This window comes from Lontra canadensis, unplaced genomic scaffold (genome assembly GCF_010015895.1).
Source record: "Lontra canadensis isolate GAN:19392208 unplaced genomic scaffold, GSC_riverotter_1.0 scaffold2, whole genome shotgun sequence".
Classification (NCBI taxonomy): domain Eukaryota; kingdom Metazoa; phylum Chordata; class Mammalia; order Carnivora; family Mustelidae; genus Lontra; species Lontra canadensis.
Genome location: NW_022630996.1, coordinates 67,187,980 through 67,213,473, shown reverse-complemented (window position 1 = coordinate 67,213,473; position 25,494 = coordinate 67,187,980). Strand labels below are relative to the sequence as shown.

The window sequence follows — 25,494 nt, the reverse complement described above, 5'->3', positions numbered from 1 at the left end:
TACAAAGTATAGTGAAAAGTGCTTCACATAACTTTTTTTTTTTTTTTAAAGATTTTATTTATTTATTTGACAGAGAGAGATCACAAGTAGACAGGCAGGCAGAGAGAGAGAGAGAGAGAGGGAAGCAGGCTCCCTGCTGCGCAGAGAGCCCCATGCGGGACTCGATCCCAGAACCCTGAGATCATGACCTGAGCCGAAGGCAGCGGCTTAACCCACTGAGCCACCCAGGCGCCCAAAATGTAGATTTCTTATTTGAATAAAGAGAATAGTGTTTCTGTTCTGGTTTCCTAAAATATATTTATAAATAGCATCTGTTTCTACATAAATATAGAGTTTGTTGTTAATTATTTTCTGCTTGTGTTGCTAAAATTGATGATAGAGCTTTTCTTTGAGTCATATCTATTTTGTATTATATGCTCTAGTGCCTAAACCATTTCCCTAGTCTAAGAAGTAAAGTATCTATTTAGGGGAGCCACTGTTTTTCATTCATTTTGCATAAATTGGAGCCTGTTCCCAATTTTTGCCTATTTATTCAGTTGGCTGTAGGAAGGAGAGATATTCAATCTTACTTCTATTTACAGAGGCTGGGATTCAAAACTTTACATGATTTTTCTGCAAATATGGTATATTAGCCAGAGGATTTTATAGGAAACAAAAGGAAGAAGTAAACTTCGGTTTTATTTTCAAGTCATTGAGTTATGTTGCTATGGTATTTATTTGATATAACATTAAATACTGACACGTGAAGGATTAACTGTTTTTTGTTTAATTTGGAGCTGCTTATAGCTGTCAAGACGATTATGTGGAATAGTCTTTTATGTATATATTCAGAGATGATTCTACTGGAGACTCTTTAGCACTGTGCTAGATCTGCAGGAGTTTAACGTGAAATTGGAAATTTAATACGCTTATCTCTGGCCACCTATGTATTCTGTCCTCATTTCTCTCATTGACTCAGCAAATCTGTTGTCTTGGGGGAAAAAAAAAAGATTCATGGCTTAAGTCAGTATTTGTACTCATCTTTCAGTTCAAATCTTTCTTGAACTTGTACTGGTCTGGTTGACCTTTTGCCTCAATTAAGGTCGCCTGGATACATAGTTCACAAGATAATGTCTTGTTCTTGAGTGTCATTAAAATGTGCTTCTAACCTAATCTCAAGGTATTTGATGTGTCTCAGGCCACAGTTATCTTGTTCATCCATCAGTGTTTTTTCCTACTTCCTGGCCATACCAGATCTAATATTGACAATATTCATAGCCTTCTAAGGAAAGGAATACATATACCACAGCTGTAGAAGGGGAAACTTGTTTCTCTCAGTAGCAGAAAGGTGAATAAAACACACTTCTCTAAGTACTGGTCACTTTTCAAGTAGCTCACTGGCTTTTTTTCTTTTCATGAATGTTTTCATGCTAATTGCATACTTCCAATCTTTAGTTTCAAATGGTATTGCCATTTCTTTCTTTCTTTCTTTCTTTCTTTTTTTTTTTTTTTACAAACTGTTTATTTTCCGTCAACCTTATTTCCAATTTGTTTGCCTTTGTGGAAGAGCAGCTTAAGACCACTTAGTGTTTGTTCCTACCCATTCAGTGGCCTGAGCAGTGGGGGCTGCAGACCAGTCTTCAGTGGCCGGCTGGGCGCTCCAGTCTTCAGAGGGGACTGCTGAACAGGCACAGAGGGCACCTGCACGCCTTCAGACCAGTGTGCAACTTCAGGCTGAGTAGCCGTGAACTCAGGAGCTGGAGCCGTCCATTCACCCTGGAATTCTTCCTTGGTCACAGCCTTTTCAGCAGCAGCCTGCTCTTCCTTTTCAATCTCTTCAGGATCTCTGTAGAAGTAGAGATCAGGCATGACCTCCCACGGGTGTTCACGGGAAATGGTGCCACGCATGCGCAGAACTTCCCTGGCCAGCATCCACCACATCAGACCCACTGAGTGAGCTCCCTTGTTGTTGCAAGGGATGGCAATGTCCACATAGCGCAGAGGAGAGTCTGTGTTACACAGAGCAATGGTAGGCAGGTTAACATAAGACGCCTCTGTAAGAGGCTGGTGGTCAGCCCTGGGATCAGTAACCACCAGAAGTCTTGGCTCTCGGAAGGCTGCCTGGATCTGGTTAGTGAATGTTCCAGGAGTGAAGCGGCCGGCAGTGGGAGTGGCTCCAGTTGCAGCAGCAAGTTTCAGCACAGCTCGCTGGCCAATATTCCTGGACGATATGACACTGACATCAGCTGGGTTTTCAATGGCAACAATGGCACGGGCTGCTAGCAGAAGCTTCTCCCAGGTTCTCTTCAGATTTGTGATGTAGATACCATCACTTTTCCTTTTGTAGATGTACTGTTCCATCTGGAAGTCAAGGTTGGTGCCACCTAAATGGGTTCCCGCTGCAAGGAATTTGAGGACATCCTCCTCCTTCATTTGCAGGACATCAAGGGCTCCGGACATTGTGAAAGTTTCCCGTTAAGTTACGATGGGAACGCGAAACAACGCCGTATGGACCCTTCCGTGGGTAGCGCGGAAAGTGGTATTGCCATTTCTTATCTGAAACATAGATATCAGGGAAGTACTCATTGGAAAAGTAATGAGTGATTCAGTTCATTATTTTATTAAATGTCTACATTAGCACAGATATGTGAACATATGGATAAGGAATGTTGTCTTCCTGGTAAAGTTTATAGCATTCTGTATTATTAAAAAAGTACACTTAGAAATTTACATTCATTTCCTACTTGAATAAATAAAAAACTGAATAATGGTATAGGCAAAAATACTAAAAAGAAGAGCATTTACATGATCTCAAATACATCAAAAAATAATTACTTCTCTTTGGATTTAATATAACCCATACTATAGTGATGGAAAGAATGGTATATTTGATTTATATAATACACATATATTAAATAGATGAAAAGAAATATCTTTGATGCTAAGAATGAAATTATTTTTCCTGAGATCTCTTGTACTTTTAAATAGTATGCATACTCGTGGAAAACTCTCCACAATTTCCACCCACCATATCAACATGTGTTGAAGTAATTCTTTTTGAAATTAAAATAGGGATGGGCTCCTGGGTGGCTCAGTGGGTTAAGCCTCTGCCTTCGGCTCAGGTCATGATCTCAGGGTCCTGGGATCGAGCCCCACATCGGGCTCTCTGCTCCGTGGAGAGCCTGCTTCCCCCTCTCTCTCCGCCTGCCTCTCTGCCTCCTTGTGATCTCTGTCTGTCAAATAAATAAATAAAATCTTAAAAAAAAAATAGGGAAGCTAAGCAATATGGAATCTATTAAAAAGTAGGTATTTTCCCTTTTTTTCAAAGTAGGTATTTTAAATGTTTGTCAAAACTCTAGTTGTATTATTTGCCCTTTATAGCTTTCAGATGTTGTCTGTAACTTTGTTTTATTAAGCAATTAGTGAGTTATTTGAAGAAAGTGATTTAAAATTAACTTAGAAGTTATTCTTCCCTTTTGGATTATGTATATTTCATTTACATATCATCTGTGATTATGAGGATGATGGCTTTTTTAGAATGCTCATAAACTACTATGTTGCCTGCTGTTAGATGTTCTCATATTAGTATACAGATGGATATATTTGTGGAATTGTCCACTAATCTACCCTGAGTTGGAGACATTCATTCTACATTCATGTAATGGAGACATTTTTATCCTGAATCTCCTTGCTAATCCTTTCTACCTACTATAGTTTGGTTATTTTTAGTAGGGCTTTTGTCTTGAATTGTCCTTTTGTGTTCATTGGCCATATTGTTGTTAGATTACAGTCCTCAGCAGTCTGCTTCTACCCTTTTTTTAAAAAGTTTCTATTTATTTATTTATTTGTTTGCTTCTACCCTTTTCTAGTAAGAGTGGGATGTGGTAGTTCAGAGCAGGGACTCAGGATCTACCTGGGAATGAATCTGGTGCTGTCGTTGACCAGCTGGGGAACCTGGAACTTGCCACTTTGACCAGTTGGGTAACTTCAGGCTTGTCAGTTGACCTCTCTAGGCTTCTCTTTCCCAGTCTGCCTAACGGGATCATGTTGATGCCGGCCTTAGTGATGGGCTGTGTACTTCAGTGAGCTACTAATGCATTTAAAGTACCTAGCACAGTGTCTGGCACACAGTGAACCCTCCACAAATGCTGGCTCTTGGTATTATTCCCTCAACGTGAACCCTCAGCCCTAGGCAGGCTGATCTTCTCGCTAGTTCTGCAGTCACTTGTAATTTTTCCTGGCTACAACTCTGTTTTTGTTATTCTTCTCATTTGAGGAATGCCTTCTCTGGCTCTCTCCAACATGCTGACATTCTGTCTCCTAAGAGTGAAGTCTTAACCTTCATGAGCCTGACTTGATTATTCTCATTCACAGAGTCTTCTTTTTGTGGATTCTCTGTGCATACTGTCAGTTCATTTATCCTGATTCTCAGTCATATGCTGCATTGAGCTCTGTTCTATTTTCTTGTTTCCAAAACAAGACACGAGTTCCATCAGATCATATGCCTTTTAAATTCTCACATCTTCCTAAGAACTGAACATGCAAACATGAGTTGAACTTTTTTCTTTTTTAATGCTTTTATGTTATTTATCATTAACTGCATGTATTTGCAAATGAAAACAATATTCTACTAAATATTTTAATTGTTAATTTTATTAAAATATATGAGTTTGTATTTTTTTTTATATTTTATTTATTTATTTATTTGACAGAGATCACAAGTAGGCAGGGTGGGGGGTGGATAGACTCCCCGCTGAGCAGAGAGCCCTACCAAGGGCTCGATCCCAGGACCCTGAGATCATGACCTGAGCCGAAGACAGAGGCTTAAGCCACTGAGCCACCCAGGTGCCCCACCTTCGTTAATCTTTTAAAATCCTTGCCTGAGGGGCACCTGGGTGGCTCATTCAGTTAAACGGCTGCTTTCAGCTCAGGTCATGATCTCGGCGTCCTAGAATTGAGTCCTATGTTGAGCTCCCTGCTCAGTGGGGAGGAGTCTGTTTCTCCCTCTTCCTCTGCTGTTCCCCCTGCTTGTGCTCTCTTGCTTTCTCTGTCAGATAAACACATAAAATCTTTAAAAATCCTTGCCTATGGTAAGTTAAAAGTTTTTAATTTTAATATTATTTTCTTTATTCTTTGATTCTGGGAAGTTTGAATATGAAATGTTTATTGGCCATTTGTGGGCATTTTTAATTAATTACTTCTTTGCATACTCTGTTTTCTATTGGGATATTTGCGTTTTTCTTGCTGATTAGCTATTTAATATATGGGGTCATCATCAAGTCTGGAAACACCACAGAAATATAATAAATGACTTATAGGTATTATAATTAATGATCAAATAATGTTATCTATGTTTCCATATTTATGGCTACCCTATATATTCTACAGATGATTCTTCCTTCACTCTTTAACCCTCTACGTGTCGCTTACTGTTAACTGAACTTAGTGTTATTTGTCAAAGGGACTGTTGAAAAGTTTTATGTTACCAAAGCTATTAAATATTTTGTTTTCACTTTTGGTTTTGGTTTTGTAAAGGTCCTCTTTATTGAGGAAACAGTCACCTAAATTTTCTTCTCCTACTTTTATCATTTTATTTCTAATAATTGATGATTTAACACACTTAGAATTTATATAAGTATTAGTGTGAAGTAAGGTTCTAGTTTAATTTTTCCGAAAAGCCTGCCAGTTGTTCTGGGTATAGGACTCTAAAGTATTAGTGGCTACTAATGAGCTACATTCCCCTTAGCTTCTCTGAGACTCGGTTTTCTTACTTTATGAAATAGGGAGTTAAATTATTTCTCATCTCAAATTGAAATTATTTGACCTCCACGAACCAAAAAACTTGTCCAGGGTTTGACATTTCATTAGATCTGTAATAAAACTTTCCTGTTTATAGTCTTCTATGTGCCATTTGGATACTTGTTTGGGGTGAGTGGTGTTTGTTTATTGTGACATTGATCATAAATTGAGAAATCTAAGGTTGGAGTTGATGAGTGCTATATAACTTATTTTTGGCCAGCAGATGTTATTTTAACCTGATGAAATACAGTATTTTATATAAAATACTTTTATAATAGAAACTTTGAAATTTGGAGTACTATCAGAAAAGGACATAGTAATGTGTACTTTACAAAAAAATGCAAGGAAAGATCAACTCAGAAATAAAATAGATGAAGTACAGATATAGAACAGTTTTAATTTTGAGTTTCTGTTGAAAAATCTCTTGTCTCCAAATGATTTTTATTTAGTAAATATAATTTAAATATTTGAAGATATTATAAAGCATTAAACAGAAAAGGTAAATGTCCAGAGTCTGTCCTAGAGATCATAATAAGATAACAACAAAAAAGGAATTGAGCAAAGATGATGATTAAATGGTTTGATATGGTCATTGAAGTCAGAGCCGGAGAAAACCTTTGCTTATCTGATTTTTCTATAAAAAGAACATGGATAGACCTCCAGTAGTCTGTTTTCTTTTTTTTATTTGTTAACAAGATTGACTGGATCTTGGCTTTGAATTTGGCCTTACAACATCATTTCCTATTGACCAGCGACAGGAACTTATCAGACCAACTTATTTGGGTGGGAGTCATGGGGTAAGGTTGTTGTCATGTTCTTTTTATTTTGATACAGATGCTCAGTTTTTAGATTTTTACCGTTGCCTTTCAAAAGGAGATTGGCAAATATCCCCTGAAATTCAGATTATTAGTTTGGGTTAGGTTTAACCTGCTAGCTGTGAAACTGCTTGAGACTCTCTCTTCATTGAGCTTATTCCAAATACATCATTTATTGCAACTTTGATGTGTTTCGTTTCACTCATCATTCATTTGGGCTGTTTACTGCCCACTGTGAAGTGTCCTCACTGCTTCCTTCACTCTGTGAGCATTGGAAGATAGCTGATTATCCAGGAAGAAGACAAAGATCCTGGGTTTTTGCTACTAAAAAACAAAACAAAGAAACAACAGCCACAAAACAACCCCTAAATGCTGCCATTTGATCAGATTATACGGTATTGCAGTTTCAGAATCTTGAGCCCTATACCTAAAATTTCAGTATGAGTTTCATACTGTGATGATTTTGCATGTTTTTTCCAAACCAATTGAGACCCTCTCTGATAGTTTCTTTGTTTACTCTGTTTTTATGCACTCATGTGTAATTTCTTTTCCTTGTAGTTAACTGAGGAAAAAAGCTAATGTTCCCATTTCCTTCCTCCCTCTTAAACTCTTCCTTTAAACTCTATTGCTCTTTACTTGGCTTGGCTCTTTCAGCTCTCTCCTCACCGAACACTTTCTCTCCTCAGACTCCTCAGCTGTCATCATTCACATAGAAGCTTCTTTTTTATTGAGGGCCATTGGATTGTTTCCAGTTGTGTTGATTTTTTTTTATGTTTAAATTTTTATTTATTAATTTGAGAGAGAGGAAGAGAGTGAGAGCACAAGTAGGGTGCCAAGGTAGAGGGAGAGGCAGACTCCCCTCCAAGCAGGGAGTCCGACGAGAGCCTCAGTCACAGGACCCAGGGATCGTGACCTGAGAAAAAGGCAGACACTTAACTGACTGAGCTATGTAGGCACCCTCTCCAGTTTTTCATTAATACAAATAGTTTTGTGATAAATCATATACACATATTCTTTTGAACATGTGGGATTATATTTTTAAGAAAATTTAAGTCATACTTGGATTTCAATTTTATACTTGTTATTTTATTAATTAACATGTATTTATTTTTAAATAGATGATACAGGCATCTGCAGAATTTAAAAGAAAGTTTTCTTTACATCCTCGTTCTCCAGCTGGCCAGTTCCCTATCTCTGCAGCACTCATTACTGCATTTATTGTGTGTCCTTCCCAAGGTAGCTTGTGTATACCTGCATATACTTACACACATCCACACATATAGGTCTAGACCTCAGAAATACTGCAGGTTTGGTTCCAGACCACTGCAATAAAGTCAGGATCTCGATAAAGTGAGTCAGATTAATTTTTTGGATTCCTAGTGCATATAAAAGCCATATTTACACTATACCATGGTCTCACAAGTGTGCAGTAATTTTATGTCCTTAAAAAAAAGCTACATAAATTGGGGTGCCTGAGTGGCTCAGTGGGTTAAGCCTCTGCCTTCAGCTCAGGTCATGATCTCAGGGTCCTGGGATCGAGCCCCACATCAGGCTCCCTTCTCAGCAGGGAGCCTGATTCCCCCCTCTCTCTGCCTGTGTCTCTACCTACCTGTGATCTCTGTCTGTCAAATGAATAAATAAAATCTTAAAAAAAAATAAAAATTCTAAAAAAAAAAAAATTTAAAAAGGTACATCACTTAATTAAAAAAATACTTTAGGGGCACCTGGATGCTCAGTTGGTTAAGTGTCAGACCCTTGATTTTGGCTCAGGTCGTGATCTCAGGATTGTGGAATTGAGCTCTGTGTCCCACAGCCCACTCAGTAGAGATCTGCTTGAGATTCTCTCTCTCTTTGTCTTTCTCTGCTGCTCTTCTATGGTCTCTTTCTCTCTCAAATAAATATATGAAATCTACTAAAAAATACTTTATTGCTAGAATATGCTAGTCATCTGAGTTTTTCAGTGAGGCATAATCACTGATCACAGATCACCATAACAAATAAAAATAATGATAATAAAAGTTAGAAATATTGTAAGGATTACCAAAATGTGACATAGACACACAAAGTTAGAAAATGATGCTGGAAAATGGAGTGGATAGACTTGCTCAATGCAGAGTAGCCACGAACTTTCAATTTGTAAAAAACACTGTATCTCTGAAACATATGAAAGCGAGATATGCCTACATATATAACTGCATATTTTCTACATAGTTGTTGCCATATTAAATGCATCCTTCTGACTTTTCTTTCCTCACTTAGCAACATGTTTGGAGATGCTTCCATATAAATATATATGTAGACAGGGCTGCCTCATTCTTTTGAAGGGCTGTATAGTTTGCCATTCGATGGATTTACTGTAATTTAAAAAAATGATTTATTTATTTTAGAGAGTGTGTGTGTGTGTGAAAGAGAGAGAGAGAGAGCAGGGAGAAGGGCATAGAGAGAGAGGGAGAGAATCCCAAGCAGTCTCCTCACTGAGTGCAGAGCCCGACAGGGGGCTCAATCTCAAGACCCTGAGATCATGCATGACCTGAGCTGAAATCGCTTAGCTAATTAAACCACCCAGGTGCCCCCTATTGTAATTTCTTAAATAGTTCTCTGTGGAGGGCCATAGGTTTCTAGTTTCTAGTTTTTTATTATTACAGATTTATTGTTACAGATGGTACTGTCATAAGCCATGTAAATATATTCTTTTGAATGTTTGGGATTATTTCTGTAGGGTAAATTCTAGGTATAAAATTGCTGAGTCAAAGGGAATCTACAGTGATCTCACCAGTAACAGTAACATGAGAGTGTCTATTTTCTCACAGGAGTATCCATCACAAGCAGCTTCACTCAGGCTGTTTTTTAGTTTCCTGGAGTACCCTGAGAGGGTCACGTCCTCTCGTGCTTTTCTTTTCAGTGTGCTCTTTCTTCAGCCTTTGGGAATTTACCCCAGCTCCACCATAGCCCACTCTGTTCCTCCAGTCTTATTTTTCCTTTCAGACTCAGCTCAACCATAAATTTCTCTTAGAAACATCCTTGCTCCATTACTACCGTTTTGCTCTCTTTCCCTAGAACTTTCTAGATCCATTTTGGTGCCCTCTTCTTGGTGTGTGTGAAATTCCTCTGTAAACATAACACATTTCTCCTGTATACAACTGTTACAGTGCTTAGAATTGTCCTTAGTGGTTCTTGGCAAATACTTCCATTTAGCTGATCTCTGCTCCGCCATTTTCATCTCTTTGCCCAAAGCACTTTCCTATGCTAACATGTAGTTGAAGCTCAGTAAATGTGTTTTTGAATGAATTCAAATAAATCAATGTCAGAAGTTTAACTTGGATAAGACCTTAGTGACCATTTCTTCCAACATTTTCACTTTATTAGTGAGAAATAGCATTCTTAATTTTAATGTTCTAAATTAAAAATTAGGCAATTCATGGGGCTTCTGGGTGGCTTAAATGGTTAAACATCTGACTCTTGCTCTTGGCTCAGGGTCATGAGTTTGAGCCCCGCATTGGGCTCCATGCTGGGTGTGGAGCCTACTTAAAAAAAAAAAAAAAAAAAATTGGGCAATTCACTGTTTTTTAAGGAAAAATTTTTAAATACTTCTTTTTTTAAAAGGTTTTATTTATTTGACAGAGAACGCAAGCAGGCAGAGAGGCAGGCAGACAGAGAGGAAGGGAAGCAGGCTCCCTCCTGAGCAGAGAGCCCGATGCAGGGCTCAATCCTAAAACCCTGGGATCATGACCTGAGCCGAAGGCAGAGGCTTTAATCCACTGAGCCACCCAGGCGCCCCAGGAAAAATTAAAAAAAAAAAAAAAAAAAAAATTAAAGCCAGTTGTTTTTTCACTTACTTCTGACTCTTTCTCTGGGTTCAAATCAGTACTCCAATCCTCTAATCCATGATTTGTAGGGTTTTTATAATGGAATTTGCTGTTGTTTCTTCAAATGCAACAACAATCAAAGACATATCTTTTGTTTCTTGACATTTCTTTTATTACTCAGTCTTCCTTTATTTTCAGGACCTTGCTTGGAACAAGTTTCCCATGACCTGCCCAAGTTTGGAAACACTGAGAGACAGACAGAAATTTGGAGAGCAAAGGATTACTGTTTTACTGATAAGACAGTTGAAAAACATCATGCCTTCATCAGAAGGCCAAATGATCCTATTTATGCTTCTTGTCTCCATTTCCCTCCGTAAAGTCTAGACTTTGGTATTTAGAGGAACATTGGGTGTGTAGCGCAGATATAGTTTCTCATAATCTCTATATTCCCATTGGTCTGGAGCAGGGAGAAAAAGAGAGACAGTCCTCAGTGTTTACAAACTTTTAAAAGATTAGCTGTACCCCTTTCAGGAACGTGGGCCAGTTATTGCTCCTGACCAGGTCAGCCCGTTCCTTCAGACAGGGAGAAGGGTAGGAATCCGAGAAAGAATCCCATTCCAGTCCTCTAAATGTTCCAGTCCTCTAAAGTGAAAACAAGGTGTAGTGTAGGGAAAGAGGCTCCCTCTTGCATTTTTCGTAAGTTTAACTGTGTTTTGTTATATGCATTGTCTCTTGCACATACCTTTTTTAGATATTCTGTGTTCTTCCCCCACATCCTTTGGTTCTGTCTTCTTGAACTGTAATGACCCGGTCTTCTTAGTCTCTAACCTCCAGCCATGATCATGACAAGTGTTTTACTTGCTGGTTGGACTGCCAGTCGTTTTAGGCTTTCCCAGCCCTGGTTTCAATCCTCACAGCCCCCAAATTTGCACATGAGAACAACTGTATATAACTTACAGTATTTGGGGAAATATTCCTTTAGTCCTGTACAATCCCTAGTTCCCACTTCAATTTCATTTCATTTCATTGATGTTTTTAATATTTATAGAGTCCCTGTTAACTCTGATAGTCTTACCCTTCTTGGTACATCTGCATAGAATATTCATAGATTCTTTCTTCTCCATCCTCTTGTTTAATAGGTAAGAGAAATGCTTAGAATTTATTAAAACTTTCCCCCTGAATGCCTAATTCGTTTGATACCAAATCCTAAAATTAGAGCAAAACCTGGAGAGATCCATGAGAATGTAGGGGAGGAAATCATTTCCTTTCCTCCCTTGTAGGTTCTTTGGCTGGTCTGATAATTAAAGTGACACAAGGCAGATTAACAGGAAAAAACAAGTTTTAATTTTGTACATACAGGAACTCTTACAAATATGAGACTCAGAGCAGTGAGCAAAGCAGGCAGTTTTTATACCGTCTAGACAAAGAAACAACAAACTTGTGAAGAATTGACAAAACAAAGAAGTTTGGGCTTGGAGCAGTAAGTTAGCCCAGAAGTAACAGGGTTTGTGTATAGAGCCTTTTCATTCCTAAATTCTCTGTCTCTGGTAATGAAGATGTCTCTTTACCTTCTGGTACAGTGGAGGTACCCTTCCCATGGAAGATTTATTTCCTACTTTCAGGGAGGTGGAGGGGGGTCGGAGTGACCTTTTTGCACTGGCTGTTTCTTAAGTAGCTTTAATTCAAAATATGCCAGCATGGCATATTTGGGGACAGCCTGCCCTTAACCGCATCAGGAGGAATATCAAGTCATGTAGATATATCCTGGGTCCTTTTCAGCTAGATGTTTGTAATAATAGGGACTATTTTGTTTCAGGATCTCTGCTGATTTCTCAGTGGCTGAACATGAAGCCTTAAATTTGCATTGATTTCTCTTTTGTAAAAACATAATTTGAAATTTATGACTGAAAAGCAGCAATGAAAACACAGTTTTCCCTTTTCCTGGGTCGGTGGCTGAATTTAGATAGAGAGGAATACAATGGTTCATCAGATAATTATGGAAAGAGGTACCACACACAGAGGCCTTAGATAATCAGTCCTCTGTGTCTGGAGTATAGATATTCACCACTAATATATAGGATGCTTTCTTTTTTTTCCTTTTGTCTGTTTTTGCACATTTTCAGATGCAAAAATGTCGGTAATTTTCCACAAGAACATTTACTCCTGAAAGGTTTTCCTAGAGCTAATTTTGTAAAATCTAAGAAACTATGAAGGCAAAGACTATTTAACTTTTATGTTTATAGTTTTATGTTTTGATTATTAGCTTTTGGAATAGAGAAACTAACTCAGGGTCAGGTCACAGGATTAAGATCTTAATTAGTTTTCTGTGTATTACTCACTTAAGCCAGTTTGAGTAGTGATAATGAGGTAATGAAGCTCTTTTTAACCAAACTTTTTAAAGTTTGTACCCTTCAAAGTTGTCACTGTAGGAGGGCATTGCATTTATTACAATAACAGCTCTACTGGTCAAAGTAATGTTAGATCTTTTGAGGAGGATTTCTATCAAAGTCTATAGCACATTTTTTTGGAACCTTTTTAGTGCTGGCATAACATCAGTAACTAAAGGTGTATTTGAGTTTTGGACATGGCCAACAGCCTTCACCATCATCTTTTCACTAATATGAGTAATGAGCCTACTTATTATTTAGAAGAGATGGTTAGGAAATAATGAGACTGGTTTTCTTACGTGTCACGTAAGTTGTCTCTGAAGGAATTTCTGGAGGGAAAATTTTAACAGAGTTTTGAGCATTTGCCATGTCACCGGCATCGATGAAAATGATCTCCTGATGACAGTTTTCAAAGTGACAAAATTCAGCTGGCTATTTAGTTCTGTTATAATTTTTTAAAACCACTCATTATTAATTGTAGCATTCTGGCATTGTGAAGAAACAAAGGCATTTTACTGGAAACAAGATAGTTTGACTTGGTGCAATTACCATTGGCTCCTAGAAAGTCATTGTAAGTTGGCTGATACAAGCTGGAAATGGCCCTGGGAACTGAACGATAGGTGAGGAAATGACAGCTAATGGAACAGAATGGAATGTGTGAGAGCAGAAAGGGCACCCGTTAAGGAAGTATTGCTAGAGTTTTGAGACAAATGGTGAAATGTAATTATCTACTCTGGGGTGTCTATTTCATGCCCATATTCCTTAGATTTCCCTGGCTCAGGTTTAATCTAATAACTTTCTGTCATAAAAATTATATGATCACGATTGGAAAATAAACATTTTTAAATGACTTCCGTATTTCTGGTTAGATATGGTAGATTGAACCTCACATGCATCTTTCCTCCGTTAAAATGACAGTGAGGACATAGTAAACTCACAAGAACAAAGTAGATGTTCAAAGTAGATGACATCAGTAAAAATTTGGAAGATGTCACAAAAATTGACAAGGGGTAACTGACATAACTGTGTGGGGAAACCTGCCTCCCAATTTCAGTAAGAAGCACAACCTGGGAAGGGCTCTGTTAACAGAAGCAATAGACTTCTCAGGAAACTGGGCTATGGTGTGGTGCCTAGAGAAAAGGTAGATTATATTAACTTAAGAAGATACTAATTTCTTAAACTGTTTTATAATGGGAAATCAGACAGTCACAGTTTTACTTCATTTTACATCTCTAACATGTAGGAGAAGGTATAAGTGCTAACAACAAAATACTCTTTTGTCTTAACACTTATTTATGCTTTACAAAAAAACAGTCTGTTTAAGTATTATTAATAGAATAACATTTATTAAGTAAGGAAACCAAATAGAATTACAGACTTTTGAGAGGTTATATTTACTTTCCTAGGACAAACAATGCTTCTTCATGTCTGGATTCTGGATAAGAATCTATCACTGGGAATAATGTTTTCAAAAACTGTTGTATAACATAGATTAGTATTTGCTTTCCTGCTACTCTAGAAGAGGGAATGTTTCTTTTTATCTTGACAGAATTTTTTTCACCAACCCATTGATCTTTGAATAACATGGGAATTAGGGATGTGATCCCCCACACAGTAAAAAATCAGCTTATAACTTTTGACTCCTCCAACACTTAACTGCTAATACCTCACTGTTGGAAGCTTTACTGCGAAAATAAACACTTGATTAACACACATTTTGTATGTTGCATATATTATATACTTTATTCTTATAATAAAATTGGCTAGAGAAAAGAAAGTGTTAAGAAAATCATAAGGAAAAGAAAATATAATTACAGTATTGCACTGCATGTATTGAAAAAAAAAATCCACAAATTTAGTGGACCCATGCAGTTCAAACCTGTGTTGTTGAAGGTTCAGCTGTTGTCAGATGGGCGTATGTTGTCAAAACTAGGTATTGGAATTCCAATAATTCGAGGAAAAAAGCAGGTTTGAAAAGCATGAAGTTTATAATATGGATTGCCAGATACTTGAGGAGAACACCTAACAACAACAACAACAAAAAAATAGATCAGAACAAACAAATGAAAAGAATTCAGCTGAAACAAAAATATGCAGGGAATAGAAGAAAATCTTTTAAAGCCCAACCCAGTAATAATATATTAAGAGAGATGAATACTGCATCTAAGAAATAAGAAAATGCTATTAAAAATCCAGAGAAAAGGGGGTGCCTGGGTGGCTCAGTGGGTTGAAGCCTCTGCCTTCAGCTCAGGTCATGATCTCAGGGTCCTGGGATCGAGCCCCGCATCGGACTCTCTGCTCAGCAGGGAGCCTGCTTCCCCCTCTCTCTCTCTGCCTGACTCTCTGCCTACTTGTGATCTCCGTCTGTCAAATAAATAAATAAAATCTTAAAAAAAAAAAATCCAGAGAAAAGGAAGTAGAAAAAGTATGAGAAACAATAAAAATGGATAGAAGGGTTGAATGATAAAATTTGGGGGGGGGGATGTCCTCGAGAAAATAAGACCAAAGTTAAGTAGAAGTTAGGAAAGAAAAGATAAAAACAGTAGGAGGATCAATCCAAGAGATGAAACAGTTGAGTAACAGGAATTCCATGAGAGAGTAGAGAGAAACAAGAATGGAAATTAGCAAAGAATATTCTTCATAATGGAAGAGCATGAATTTCTTGATGGAAAGGGAGGGAATATGGAGTGCCCAGGTCAGTGAATGAAAAAAGACCTACAAAAAGACAAAATTTTGTAGTTTTAGAATAGAAATAGAAGACAAGGTCCAAAAAACTTCTCAAGAGAAGAATCAGGTCACATTGGAAGGATCAGAATCAGAATAACATCAGATTTTTCATTAGCAATGCTAGGCACTAGGGAAAGTAGAGCAGCACTGTATAAATTCTGAAGGATTTCTGTACTTGCAAATTCAAACCATCAAAGGCAAGTTCTCAAAAAATGTACAGGCAAGGTCTAAGATAAATGAACATCATATGATGCATTTTTTTTGGAAGGTACGGGAGAACAAGTCCCAACACAATAAATGAGAGAACATTAGGAAAGATGAAGATGTGAGAAATAGGAAACAGGTTTACAGTAAGGAGAGAATCACAGGGAGTTCTCAGAATTGTGGTGAAGAGGAAGTCCAGGACTACATCTGGGCCACAGACCTAGGATATAATTGTATAATCAGTCCAGAAAGGAGCAGGAGGACAGAAGGCCACAAGAAGGACACAGCAAAGGAAAAAGTGAAATTAATGATAGATTACCTGATGTGTTTGACCATATTGAAGGCTTTACAGTTCTGTGGGGGAAGTTCAGGGCTAACTTAGTAGCATGTATAGAAAACTCATTAAGGAGAGAAGAAAATGGTGGGAGAAGGGAAAGTACATGTTTGGTCGGGTTTAGTTGGTCAAGGTCCTGAGCGCGGGAGTCAGGCCATCTGAGTTTGAATCCTGGCTCTATCACTTATTACTACCTTTGTGTACCCTTGACTAAGTTACTTACCTGTGGGTGCCTCAGTTTCCTCATTCGTATGGAGATACTAATAATACCTACTTAACAAAATTGTTATAAAGAGTAAATCAATGCATGTGAAGCTCCTGGTCAGTAGTAGTAGTAGTAATAGTAGTAGTAAGGGCCCCAAATTATTAACTGTTATTTTTATTACTGCTATTAATACTTAAAGAAATAGAGAAATATAAGTTTGAGCTTACTTCTTCTTCTTCTTTTTTTTTTTTTTAAAGATTTGTATACTTATTGAGAGAGAGTGAGAGCCTGCACAGGAGTAGGGGGAGGGAGAGAGAGAGAGAATCTTCAAGCAGACTCCCTGCTGAGTGGAGAGCCTGAGTTGGGGCTGGATCCCACAACTCATGAGATCATGACCAGAGCTGAAACCAAGGATCAGATGCCTAATCAACTGAGCTACCCAGCTGCCCCTGAGCATAATTTTTTTGAGAAATGAGGTGATAAATACTCAGAAGAAACTGTTTAATAAGCTAAGAAAAATTTCGATGACCCTGAGTTCCACCACTTAAAAGTGAACTTTTTTGAACATTTAGGTGTATTTTCTTCCAGTTAGTTATTTTTTTCCCTATGCATTATCTATATAATTGTTATGTTGTCTCTATATAACTTCTTATACTGCTTTTCTTTTTTAACTTAAGAAGCATTTTTCCAATTTATATAAGTTCTTAAACCTTTTTGTAGACTTTTGTAGAGTTTTGTAGACTTCATTATTTTTTACTCATTAGATAGAAAGTAATTTGTCCAACCAGTCATCTGTTTTTGTATGTTTATGTTGTTTTGTGAGTAACTTTGGGGTATTTGGCTTTGAGAAATACATTTCAAATTTAGTTTCCTTATTTTTATGAAATTATAAATATAACTTATCTTTAGTTTCTTAAATGTAATAATTGTATATTATGGTACTCTTCAATGATATGTGGAGGTAAAACAAGCAAAATTAATGTAGCAATAATCTATTTACCCCAAGGTAAACACTGCTACCATTTTATTTTTTTGTTATTTTTATTTATTTATTTTGTTTTATTTTTTTACTTTTTATTTTTTGAGAGAGAGCGCACATTTGTGAGTCAGGGTGGGGTTGGGGGAGGCAGAGGGAGCAGGAGAGAGAGACTCCTAAGCAGGCTCCATACCCATCATGGAGCCCGATTTGGGGATTGATCTCATGACAATGAGATCATGACCTGAGCCAAAATCCAAAGTTGAATGCTTAGCTGACTGGCCCACCTACGCACCTTGCCCTGCTGCCATTTTATTGTGTACTTTTTTCTTTTTTCTTCATACATACGTACTTTTCTATCTTTTGCAAGATTTGGAGCTTTTCTTTCTTTTTTACTTTATTTTAATTATTTATTTAGAGAAGGAGAAGAGAGAGTACATAAGCTGGGGCAGGGGCAGAGGCAGAGGGAGAGAGAATCTCAAGCAGACTCCATGCTGAGTGGGGAGCCTGAAACTGGGCTAGGTCTCATTACCCTGAGATCATGACCTGAGCTGAAATCAGGAGTCAGAGCCTCAGCTGACTGAGCACCTAGGTGCTTTTCTTAAGTAGATATGCTATGAGCAACTTTAAATATGAACACTATGAACATCTTTTATCATCTTCAGTGACATGTTAGTGTTAGCAGTGTTCAGTGGTAAGTTTTTGTACCCTATGTATTTAATTACTTCTCTTGTCTTTTCTACTGTTTCTCCATGATGATACTGTATTGATAATCTTTATGGCTAAACATCTGTGGACAGTAACAAATTATTTCCTTATGTTAAATTTTTAGAAACAGAATTGCAGGTTCAAAAAGATATACATTCTGTATGTACTATCTAACTGCCCTCCTTGAAAGTTTTTAAAATACTCTGTATTCACAGTGTTTGTGCTAGTGGTTCCCTAGTGGCCTTATGAACACTAGGTTTTTAAGTGGTAACTGTTTTTTAAATGGCACAAAATACCTTTTGTATTTATAGTTATTTTCCTTCATTAGATTCTGTGTACCAAGAATATCAGCATTTTAAGACTTTAAATTTTGAAAGATTGCTTCCTCAGAAAAGGGTGATGATTCAAGATGTGGAAGTAGCCATGGGGGGCCCTGGGTGGGTCATTTGGTTGAGCGTCTGCCTTTGGCTCAGGCCATGATCCCAGGGTCCTGGGATTGAGTCCCGCATTGGGCTCCCTGCTCAGTGGGGAATCTGCTTCTCCCTCTCCCTTTGCTCCTGCCCCTTGCTTGTGTTCTCTCTCTCCTCTCAAATAAAATCTTAAAAAAAATCAATCAATCTTAAAAAAAAGAAAGATATGTCAGCATCCTAAGTATCCATCAATAGAATGGATAAAGAAGAAGTAGCACATACTTACAGTGGAATATTACTCAGCCATAAAAAAAAGAAATCTTGCCATTCATGACAACATGGATAGATCCTAGAGGGTATTATATTAAGTGAAATAAGTCAGAGAATGAAAGACAAATAATAATACATAATTTAACTTGTATGTGGAATATAAAAAACAAAACAAGCAAACAAAACCCCAAACTCTTAAAAACAGGGAACAAACTGGTGGTTGCCAGAGGAGAGATGGGTAGGAGGATGGATGAAATAGGTAAAGGGGATTAAGAAGTACAAAATTCCAATTATAAAATAAGCCATGGAAATGTTAAGTATAGCATAGGGAATATAGTCAGTAATACTGTAACACTGTTGTATAATGACAGATGGTGACTACACTTCTTATGGTGAACTTTGAGTAATGAATCAAGTTTCCAATCTGTATGTTGTAACCTGAAGCTAATATACCACTCTATGTTAATTATATTTCAATTTTAAAAAAGAGGGCAATAATGAACCATCATTACCAATGGATAATAAAGCCTATTAATCTGTATTCTCTCTAAAGAAGGGATTGCAGTATTCTTCACACAAATGATTAGGGAAATACTGACAGACAGATAGAGCTTAAGCATTACAGTCATCTAGGCAAGATATCATGGTGATTCAGACCAGGGTGGTGGCAATGCAGGTGATCATATTCTGGATATGTTTTGAAGACAGAGTTGACATAATCACTTGGCTGTGGGATATGAGAGAAACTGATGAGTCAGCGATCACACCTTGGTTTTTGGCCAACTAGAATGATGAAGTAGCTATTACGAAAATGGGAAGACTAGGAAGATCAACGTTTGTCAAGCAAGATCAGGAACTCAAATTTGGATATCGTTAAGTGTGATATGCTTATTTGATAAGGAAGAGATGTTGACTATGTGGTTAGAAATACAATTCTGAAGTTTGGAGGAGAATTTTTTTTTTTTTAAGATTTTATTTATTTATTTGACAGACAGAAATCGCAAGTAGGCAGAGAGGCAGGCAGAGAGAGAGGGGGAAGCAGGCTCCCCGCTGAGGTGGGAGCCCCATGCGGGGCTTGATCCCAGGACCCTGGGATCATGACCCGAGCAGAAGGCAGAGGCTTTAATCCACTGAGCCACCCAGGTGCCCCTAGAGAATTCTTAACTGGAGACATAAATCTGAGGGTCATCAACATATACTTGTTATTTAACAGAAGTCATTAGATAAATTCACCAAGGGAGTGAGTATAAAAAGAAAAAAGGAACAAGGACTGAGCCCTGGATCCACGACATTATTTAAAGATTGGGGAAATAGGAAGAAACTAGAGAAGGAGCTTGAGAAGAAGTGGCAAGAGAAGTAGGAGAAAAACCAGAAAAGTGTGGTGCCTGGTAGGAAAAATCTAAGGAAATATTTCCAAAGAAGAGGGTTGATCAGCTGTGTCAAATGCTGCTTATAGGTCAGGTAAGATGAAGACTGAATCAACCTTTCGATTTAACAAGATGGAGGTAGGTAGTGAGTGACTTTGGTAAGAGCAGTTTTGGTGACATGCTGTGGTGAAAATCTGATTAGATGGGTTCAAGAGGTAAGAGGTAAGAAAGGAAGATACTGACTATGGGTAATTCTCTTAAGTGGTTTTGCTTAATCGACAGAAATGTAGCAACAGTTGGGCAGGGAAATGATGTTGAGAATTCTTTTATTTGTTTTTGTAAATGGGAGAAATAACAAAGTTTATACAGTGATGGAAAAGATCTAGTAAAGAAGGAGAATTTGGTGACGCAGGAGGGAGTAATATCTGGTGCCTTGTCCCTGGGTAGGCAAGAAGGAGTGGATTATGGTGAATGAATAGGGGGATTGACCTGGGATAATTACATGGACAGCTAATCCCTAGAACAGGAGGGAAGGCTGATCATATGAGTGCAAGATGGTAGTAGGTGCAGAGATGTGGTGGGACTCTTTGGAACTTATCTTTTGATAAGCAGCAAAGCCATCTTCTCAAAATAGATTTTGAAGGTTTGAAAGAGAAAGACAGAAGGTATGAAAAGGTATTGTGGCATAGTTGGGAGAGTAGATGCCCTAGGGAAATAAAATATGATTGCCAGAGTGTTTTAGGGGACCCACTGAAGTTAGTGTTCATCACTGTAACATGAACACAGTCAGCAAGATGATAGAGGCACCAGTTGCACTGAGTAGGCCTGGTGCCTCTAGAGCTTGTTTTAACCAGCATTGGTTTGGCCAAGGGAGAATCACATGTAGGGAAATTTACAAAGTAGTGAATATTAAGATTGAATTGAGGCTGAGCAAGGAAAGACATGAGACATGATGGAGGTGAAGGACAGTGAAATGGTAGTAAATTCAGTGGATTATGGGTCTCATTGGGGGTCAGAGAATTAAAATGGGTATTGAAAGAGAAAACTAGAGCAGGCAGAGGGTGAGAGGCTTGGAATTGAGAATATGGTAGGTAAAAGAATGGAGAAGATCATTAGAGAGATGAGGTCAAGGAGCTGAGAAGCTGAATTATAAGGGTCACCTAGGTAAATATAAAATCGCCAACAATTGCAACAGTAGTGTTTAAGTTTGTGATCATGAACTAGAAGCTAAAATCTTTGGGGAGTGAGGGAAAGTGACAGGAATTAATAAGTTGCCGTAAGGTTTGGTGATAGTCTGATGATAGGAGATACAGAACGGGGTGTTTTTTAGTGGTATGTGTGAGAATGGCATGACATGGCAGTGAGAAACGTGGAGGATACCTTCCCATCTCTTCACTGGGTCCCCTTAGTTAGGATGTACACCCCCAATGTAAGTGGGTACAGGAGAAGCAATTCCTGCCATGGAGAACCGATTCTCAAGGAAGATGGTAAAGGAAGTGTTCAAGGAAGAGATTGGAGATTTTGCTAGTAGCCATATGTGAGTTCTAGAGGGCATCATCAAAGGGCATCTGGAGGTGGGGAGTGGTAGGATGCGGGGACAGAGCCATGTGGGGATTAGAGATCTGGTGCCCCAAGAAATAGATTTTGGAAACAAATATTTAATAGCTGTTATTGCTAGAAAGGAATGCTACTGTTATTTTGGATAGGTTTTTATATGATAAATATTCTTGAATATTTGGGAGCCTAACAGACCTGAGATAACACACATGAACTAGAGTATTAGGCCTAATTAGGTTTATCTTGATGATTTTGAGAGCATATTGCCATGATGAGGCTGTGTGGGTTGATGGTAGGTAGATGCTGTCTTGCTAGGAGTAGGCAGAATTGGGACTCCCACTTGACTCCAGCTTATGAAGTCACATAGGACGGGGTGGGGAACAGTCTCACTTTTAGCAGTGGGCTCTGTTTCTGACAGTGGAATCTTGGCTGAGGAATGTGGTCTTTCCCAGCATATGGATGTGGAGAGGAAAGAGACAAAGATGGTAAAAATGCTGATTAAGCAGATAGTAATAGAGAATTTGAGGCAAGTTCTACCTTGTTGAGTATGATTTTCAAGTAATTAATATAAAAATGGGAATCTTTAATTAATATACTTGATTTGAATAACATCTAAGAACGACAACTTTTTAAAAATACCAAAACTTGGGGTGCCTGGGTGGCTCAGTGGGTTAAAGCCTCTGCCTTTGGCTCAGGTCATGATCTCAGGGTCCTGGGATCAAGCCCCGCATTGGGCTGTCTGCTCAGCAGGGAGCCTGCTTCCTCCTCTCTCTCCGCCTGCCTCTCTGACTACTTGTGATCTCTGTCTGTCGAATAAGTAAATAAAATCTTTAAAAAAAAAATACCAAAACTTTTCATTGCTAGGATGCTCATAGGAAATCTGAGTAAATTTTGGAGTAAGTCTGTCGGTTTCCTTATTATAAAAAATGAGTCTTTGATTTGACTTTCATGGAGAGGAACATGTCTCCCTCTGTGAATAATGTGCCGTAAGATTCACCGGGGACTCCTTTTTATTGTTCTGCTGCAGTGTGTTTTCTAGTATCTTTGACTTTCAGTGAGGTAATGAGTCACAATAATCAGAATATACCAACACACTGTTATATTAATAGAACATTACTGGAATATTTGTAGCTTAATTTGATTGTACTTCTATGCCCTGGTAACATTTTTTGTATGTCAGGAGATACCTAGGAGACTTTGACTTGGTAGGTGGGTTGGGGGTGGTTCCCAGGCATTTAAAACAAAAATTCTGTGATTCTGGGGCAAAGCCAGGCTTTGCTTGGAAACTTTTGCCTTAGTAGGAATAAGGAGTCTATAAAAAGAGGAATTATTAATAATAGTCCCCAACTCAACTGCCATCCAATCACATTTGGTCTAAATGCCTTAGTCCTGACATACACGCTGAAAGCTCCTTGAAAATTTTCATTGGATTATGACATCCTCGGTAGAGCATAACTAAAATAGCTTCATGCTTAGGCACAGGGTAGATAGAAAATCCCTTGTATGTGCATAAGCAAAAAGGAATTTTCATATTTATAATTTGGAAAGGAGCGAAATGAATCTTTCATCCAAAAGGCAGATCTTAAGTAAGCTTTTATTTTTATTATTTCCCTTTAATTTAGTTTAAACAAAATAAGAATTTTAAATACTAGTTATTACATGCTGAGGATATAGACAACAGTTTTGGCACAAACTGGGGCTGAAGAAAGGATGATTAATTCTCACTGGTATGAAGGCCCAGGACATTTATCCATTCTCTATAGTGAGGATTCTCAGCAAAGACATTTGTTTTCAAAAAGGATCTGGAAGGTTAATTCTTGGCTACATGAATAAGAAAACAAAAGAGAAGATGAAATGGGAGGAGGGATGCATAAAGTGGAGAGAAATGGAAGAACATTCTTCCTTTTTTTTTTCCCCCTAAGCTTTTAATTTCTTATACCTCTTATATAAGATAATGACATTTGAATTCTTTTTTTTTTAAGATTTTATTTATTTATTTGACAGACAGAGATCACAAGTAGGCAGAGAGGCAGGCAGAGAGAGAGAGGAAGCGAAGCAGGCTCCCTGCTGAGCAGAGAGCCCCATGCGTGGCTCGATCCCAGGACCCTGGGATCATGACCTGAGCCGAAGGTAGAGGCTCAACCCACTGAGCCACCCAGGCACCCCGACATTTGAATTCTTAAATTTTCTATTTTCCTAATTCTGTTCTGAAGAGCTTTGAAATGAAACAAAATCTCTAATTTTCCATCGTGACTTGATGGAGGTTTTCCCTATTTTACTGGATGGATTATACTCATATTTGAAATTTTTATGATTCTTTTGTATTTATATTATCCACAGTAAGTTATATTGGGCTCATTTGGAGCCTGCTCCAAGGAAAACATGATGCTAGTTTTGTGCACAATTAACAATTACCGAATGGTTAGAATATGCAGTCATGACCAGACTGTTGCCTTAGTGTATTATTTTGTGCAGTCCTGTAGGTTGACTGGGAAGTTCTGCTTCCTGTAGTAGTAGCTGGGGCACTGTTAAGTCTGGAAGATCCAGAATGGCCTCAATCACATGGTTGGAAATTGGTGCCAACATTGGCTAGGAAGTTAGCTGGGGCTGTCAGCTAGGGACTCTTGGTGCTTCTTTACAGGCATCTTATTATGTGCTTTCTTAGGTTTCCTCAGAGCGTGATGGTTGGATTCAGAGATTCAAAGATGCAGAATTGTACATGTGTGAAAGTAGAAGCTGGGAATCTCAGATGTTACACTGTATCACTTCTGCCTCACTATATTTGCTACAGGGCCGGCTCAGATTCAAGGGGAAGAGAAATGGTCTCCACTTGGCTGTAAGAGGAGTGACAAATAATTTGTAGCCATCTTTAATTAACCACAGCCCATCCTTGGACCACGAAGTATTTATATTTCTCACAAATGCAAATGTAGTAAATTCCTCCAAACACTCCTGAAAAACCTCATTCCATTATAGTGTCAGGCTCAAACTCAGGGTTCAGGTTCTCGTCATCTGAATCAGGTCCTGGTGTTCAATCTGATTCTTAGGTGACATGACTCAAGTACAGACTCTTGACCTGAAAAGACAAGTTAGATGTTCCACACACACTCAAGTTACAAAGGGGTGGTCAAGACAGGATGAGTGCAATAGATACTCTTGTTTTAAAAAGGGAGAAAATAGGAACCTAGCTTTCACCAATCCATTGAAATTCTGATACTCAGCAGGTGTATGTCACCAGCTTCTGTTTTGGGAATCTGTAGGTTAAGGCTCTTTTCTGTTTCCTGGGAGTCATTGCCTGTGGTTCGAGGCTGTACTCTTCTAGTCACCATTTCTTTTCCATAAGAAATGGGCCTAGGCCTTAATCTAAGTATCTTTTTAGGTCTGCTTCCTGACTAAAAAATTTGAGTTGACTGTCCATTTTGACTCAGGCTGGTGACTGTTCCATTGGTGGTTCTGTGAGAATCATTGGGATTTACCCCATTGGACAAAACCACAGCCACATATCTTTTTGGGATAGGCCTCTCCTTACTTTGGACTTTGAAGTAAGATGCTATGGGACAGTGCCTTTAATATTCTTAGAAACTCTTTTGTGTAGCTGAGGATCTGGTAGGCAGGCCTTTGAGAATCTTAGAAACTCTTTTATATAGATGATACAGTCCAGGCAAAACAACGTTAAGTCTTTCTGAGGTCTTCACAAACGGTCTTACAGACATCCTTTGATTTTTCTCTTGACCTCAAGGTCACATTTCACTGGCAGTACCTTCAGTTAGATCTTTACTGTGAGGCGATTTTTTGAAAATCTAGTGCTGTTTCAGGTTTCTTCATTTGTTTCTTCCTTTGGTGTTTTTAGTGGGGATACTGTAAATGATGTGTCCTTCTCAGTGCGTTGCTTCGGGAGCACAAGATTTTGGTTTCTTCCGTTATGGATCATGTTACTGATCACTTGATGA

At 38.2% G+C, this 25,494-nt stretch overlaps 2 protein-coding genes across 13 annotated transcripts in view; one reads left to right on the top strand and one right to left on the bottom strand.

The window, feature by feature from the left end:
• The window catches only part of ADAM22 (ADAM metallopeptidase domain 22), a 217,999-nt gene that overhangs the window by 83,937 nt on the left and 108,568 nt on the right, over nt 1–25,494 (top strand). Inside the window, exons 1-2 of one of the 12 annotated variants that reach the window (XM_032875884.1) lie at nt 6,853–6,857; nt 20,558–20,567. The exons of the other annotated variants lie outside the window; for them this stretch is intronic. The gene's annotated coding sequence lies outside the window, so the exon portion shown is untranslated. Of the gene's footprint in view, nt 1–6,852; nt 6,858–20,557; nt 20,568–25,494 lie in introns of those variants that run through there. 12 annotated transcript variants of the gene reach the window in all.
• On the bottom strand, nt 1,479–2,509 carry LOC116878414 (40S ribosomal protein SA-like). Its single transcript, XM_032875896.1, has one exon. It carries the CDS (start codon nt 2,437–2,439, stop codon nt 1,576–1,578), a length of 864 nt encoding a protein of 287 aa, XP_032731787.1. The 5' UTR covers nt 2,440–2,509; the 3' UTR covers nt 1,479–1,575.

Bases quoted from the DNA above. Each gene is read 5' to 3' on its own strand.
- LOC116878414 (XM_032875896.1), bottom strand. From the start codon at position 2,439: ATGTCCGGAGCCCTTGATGTCCTGCAAATGAAGGAGGAGGATGTCCTC.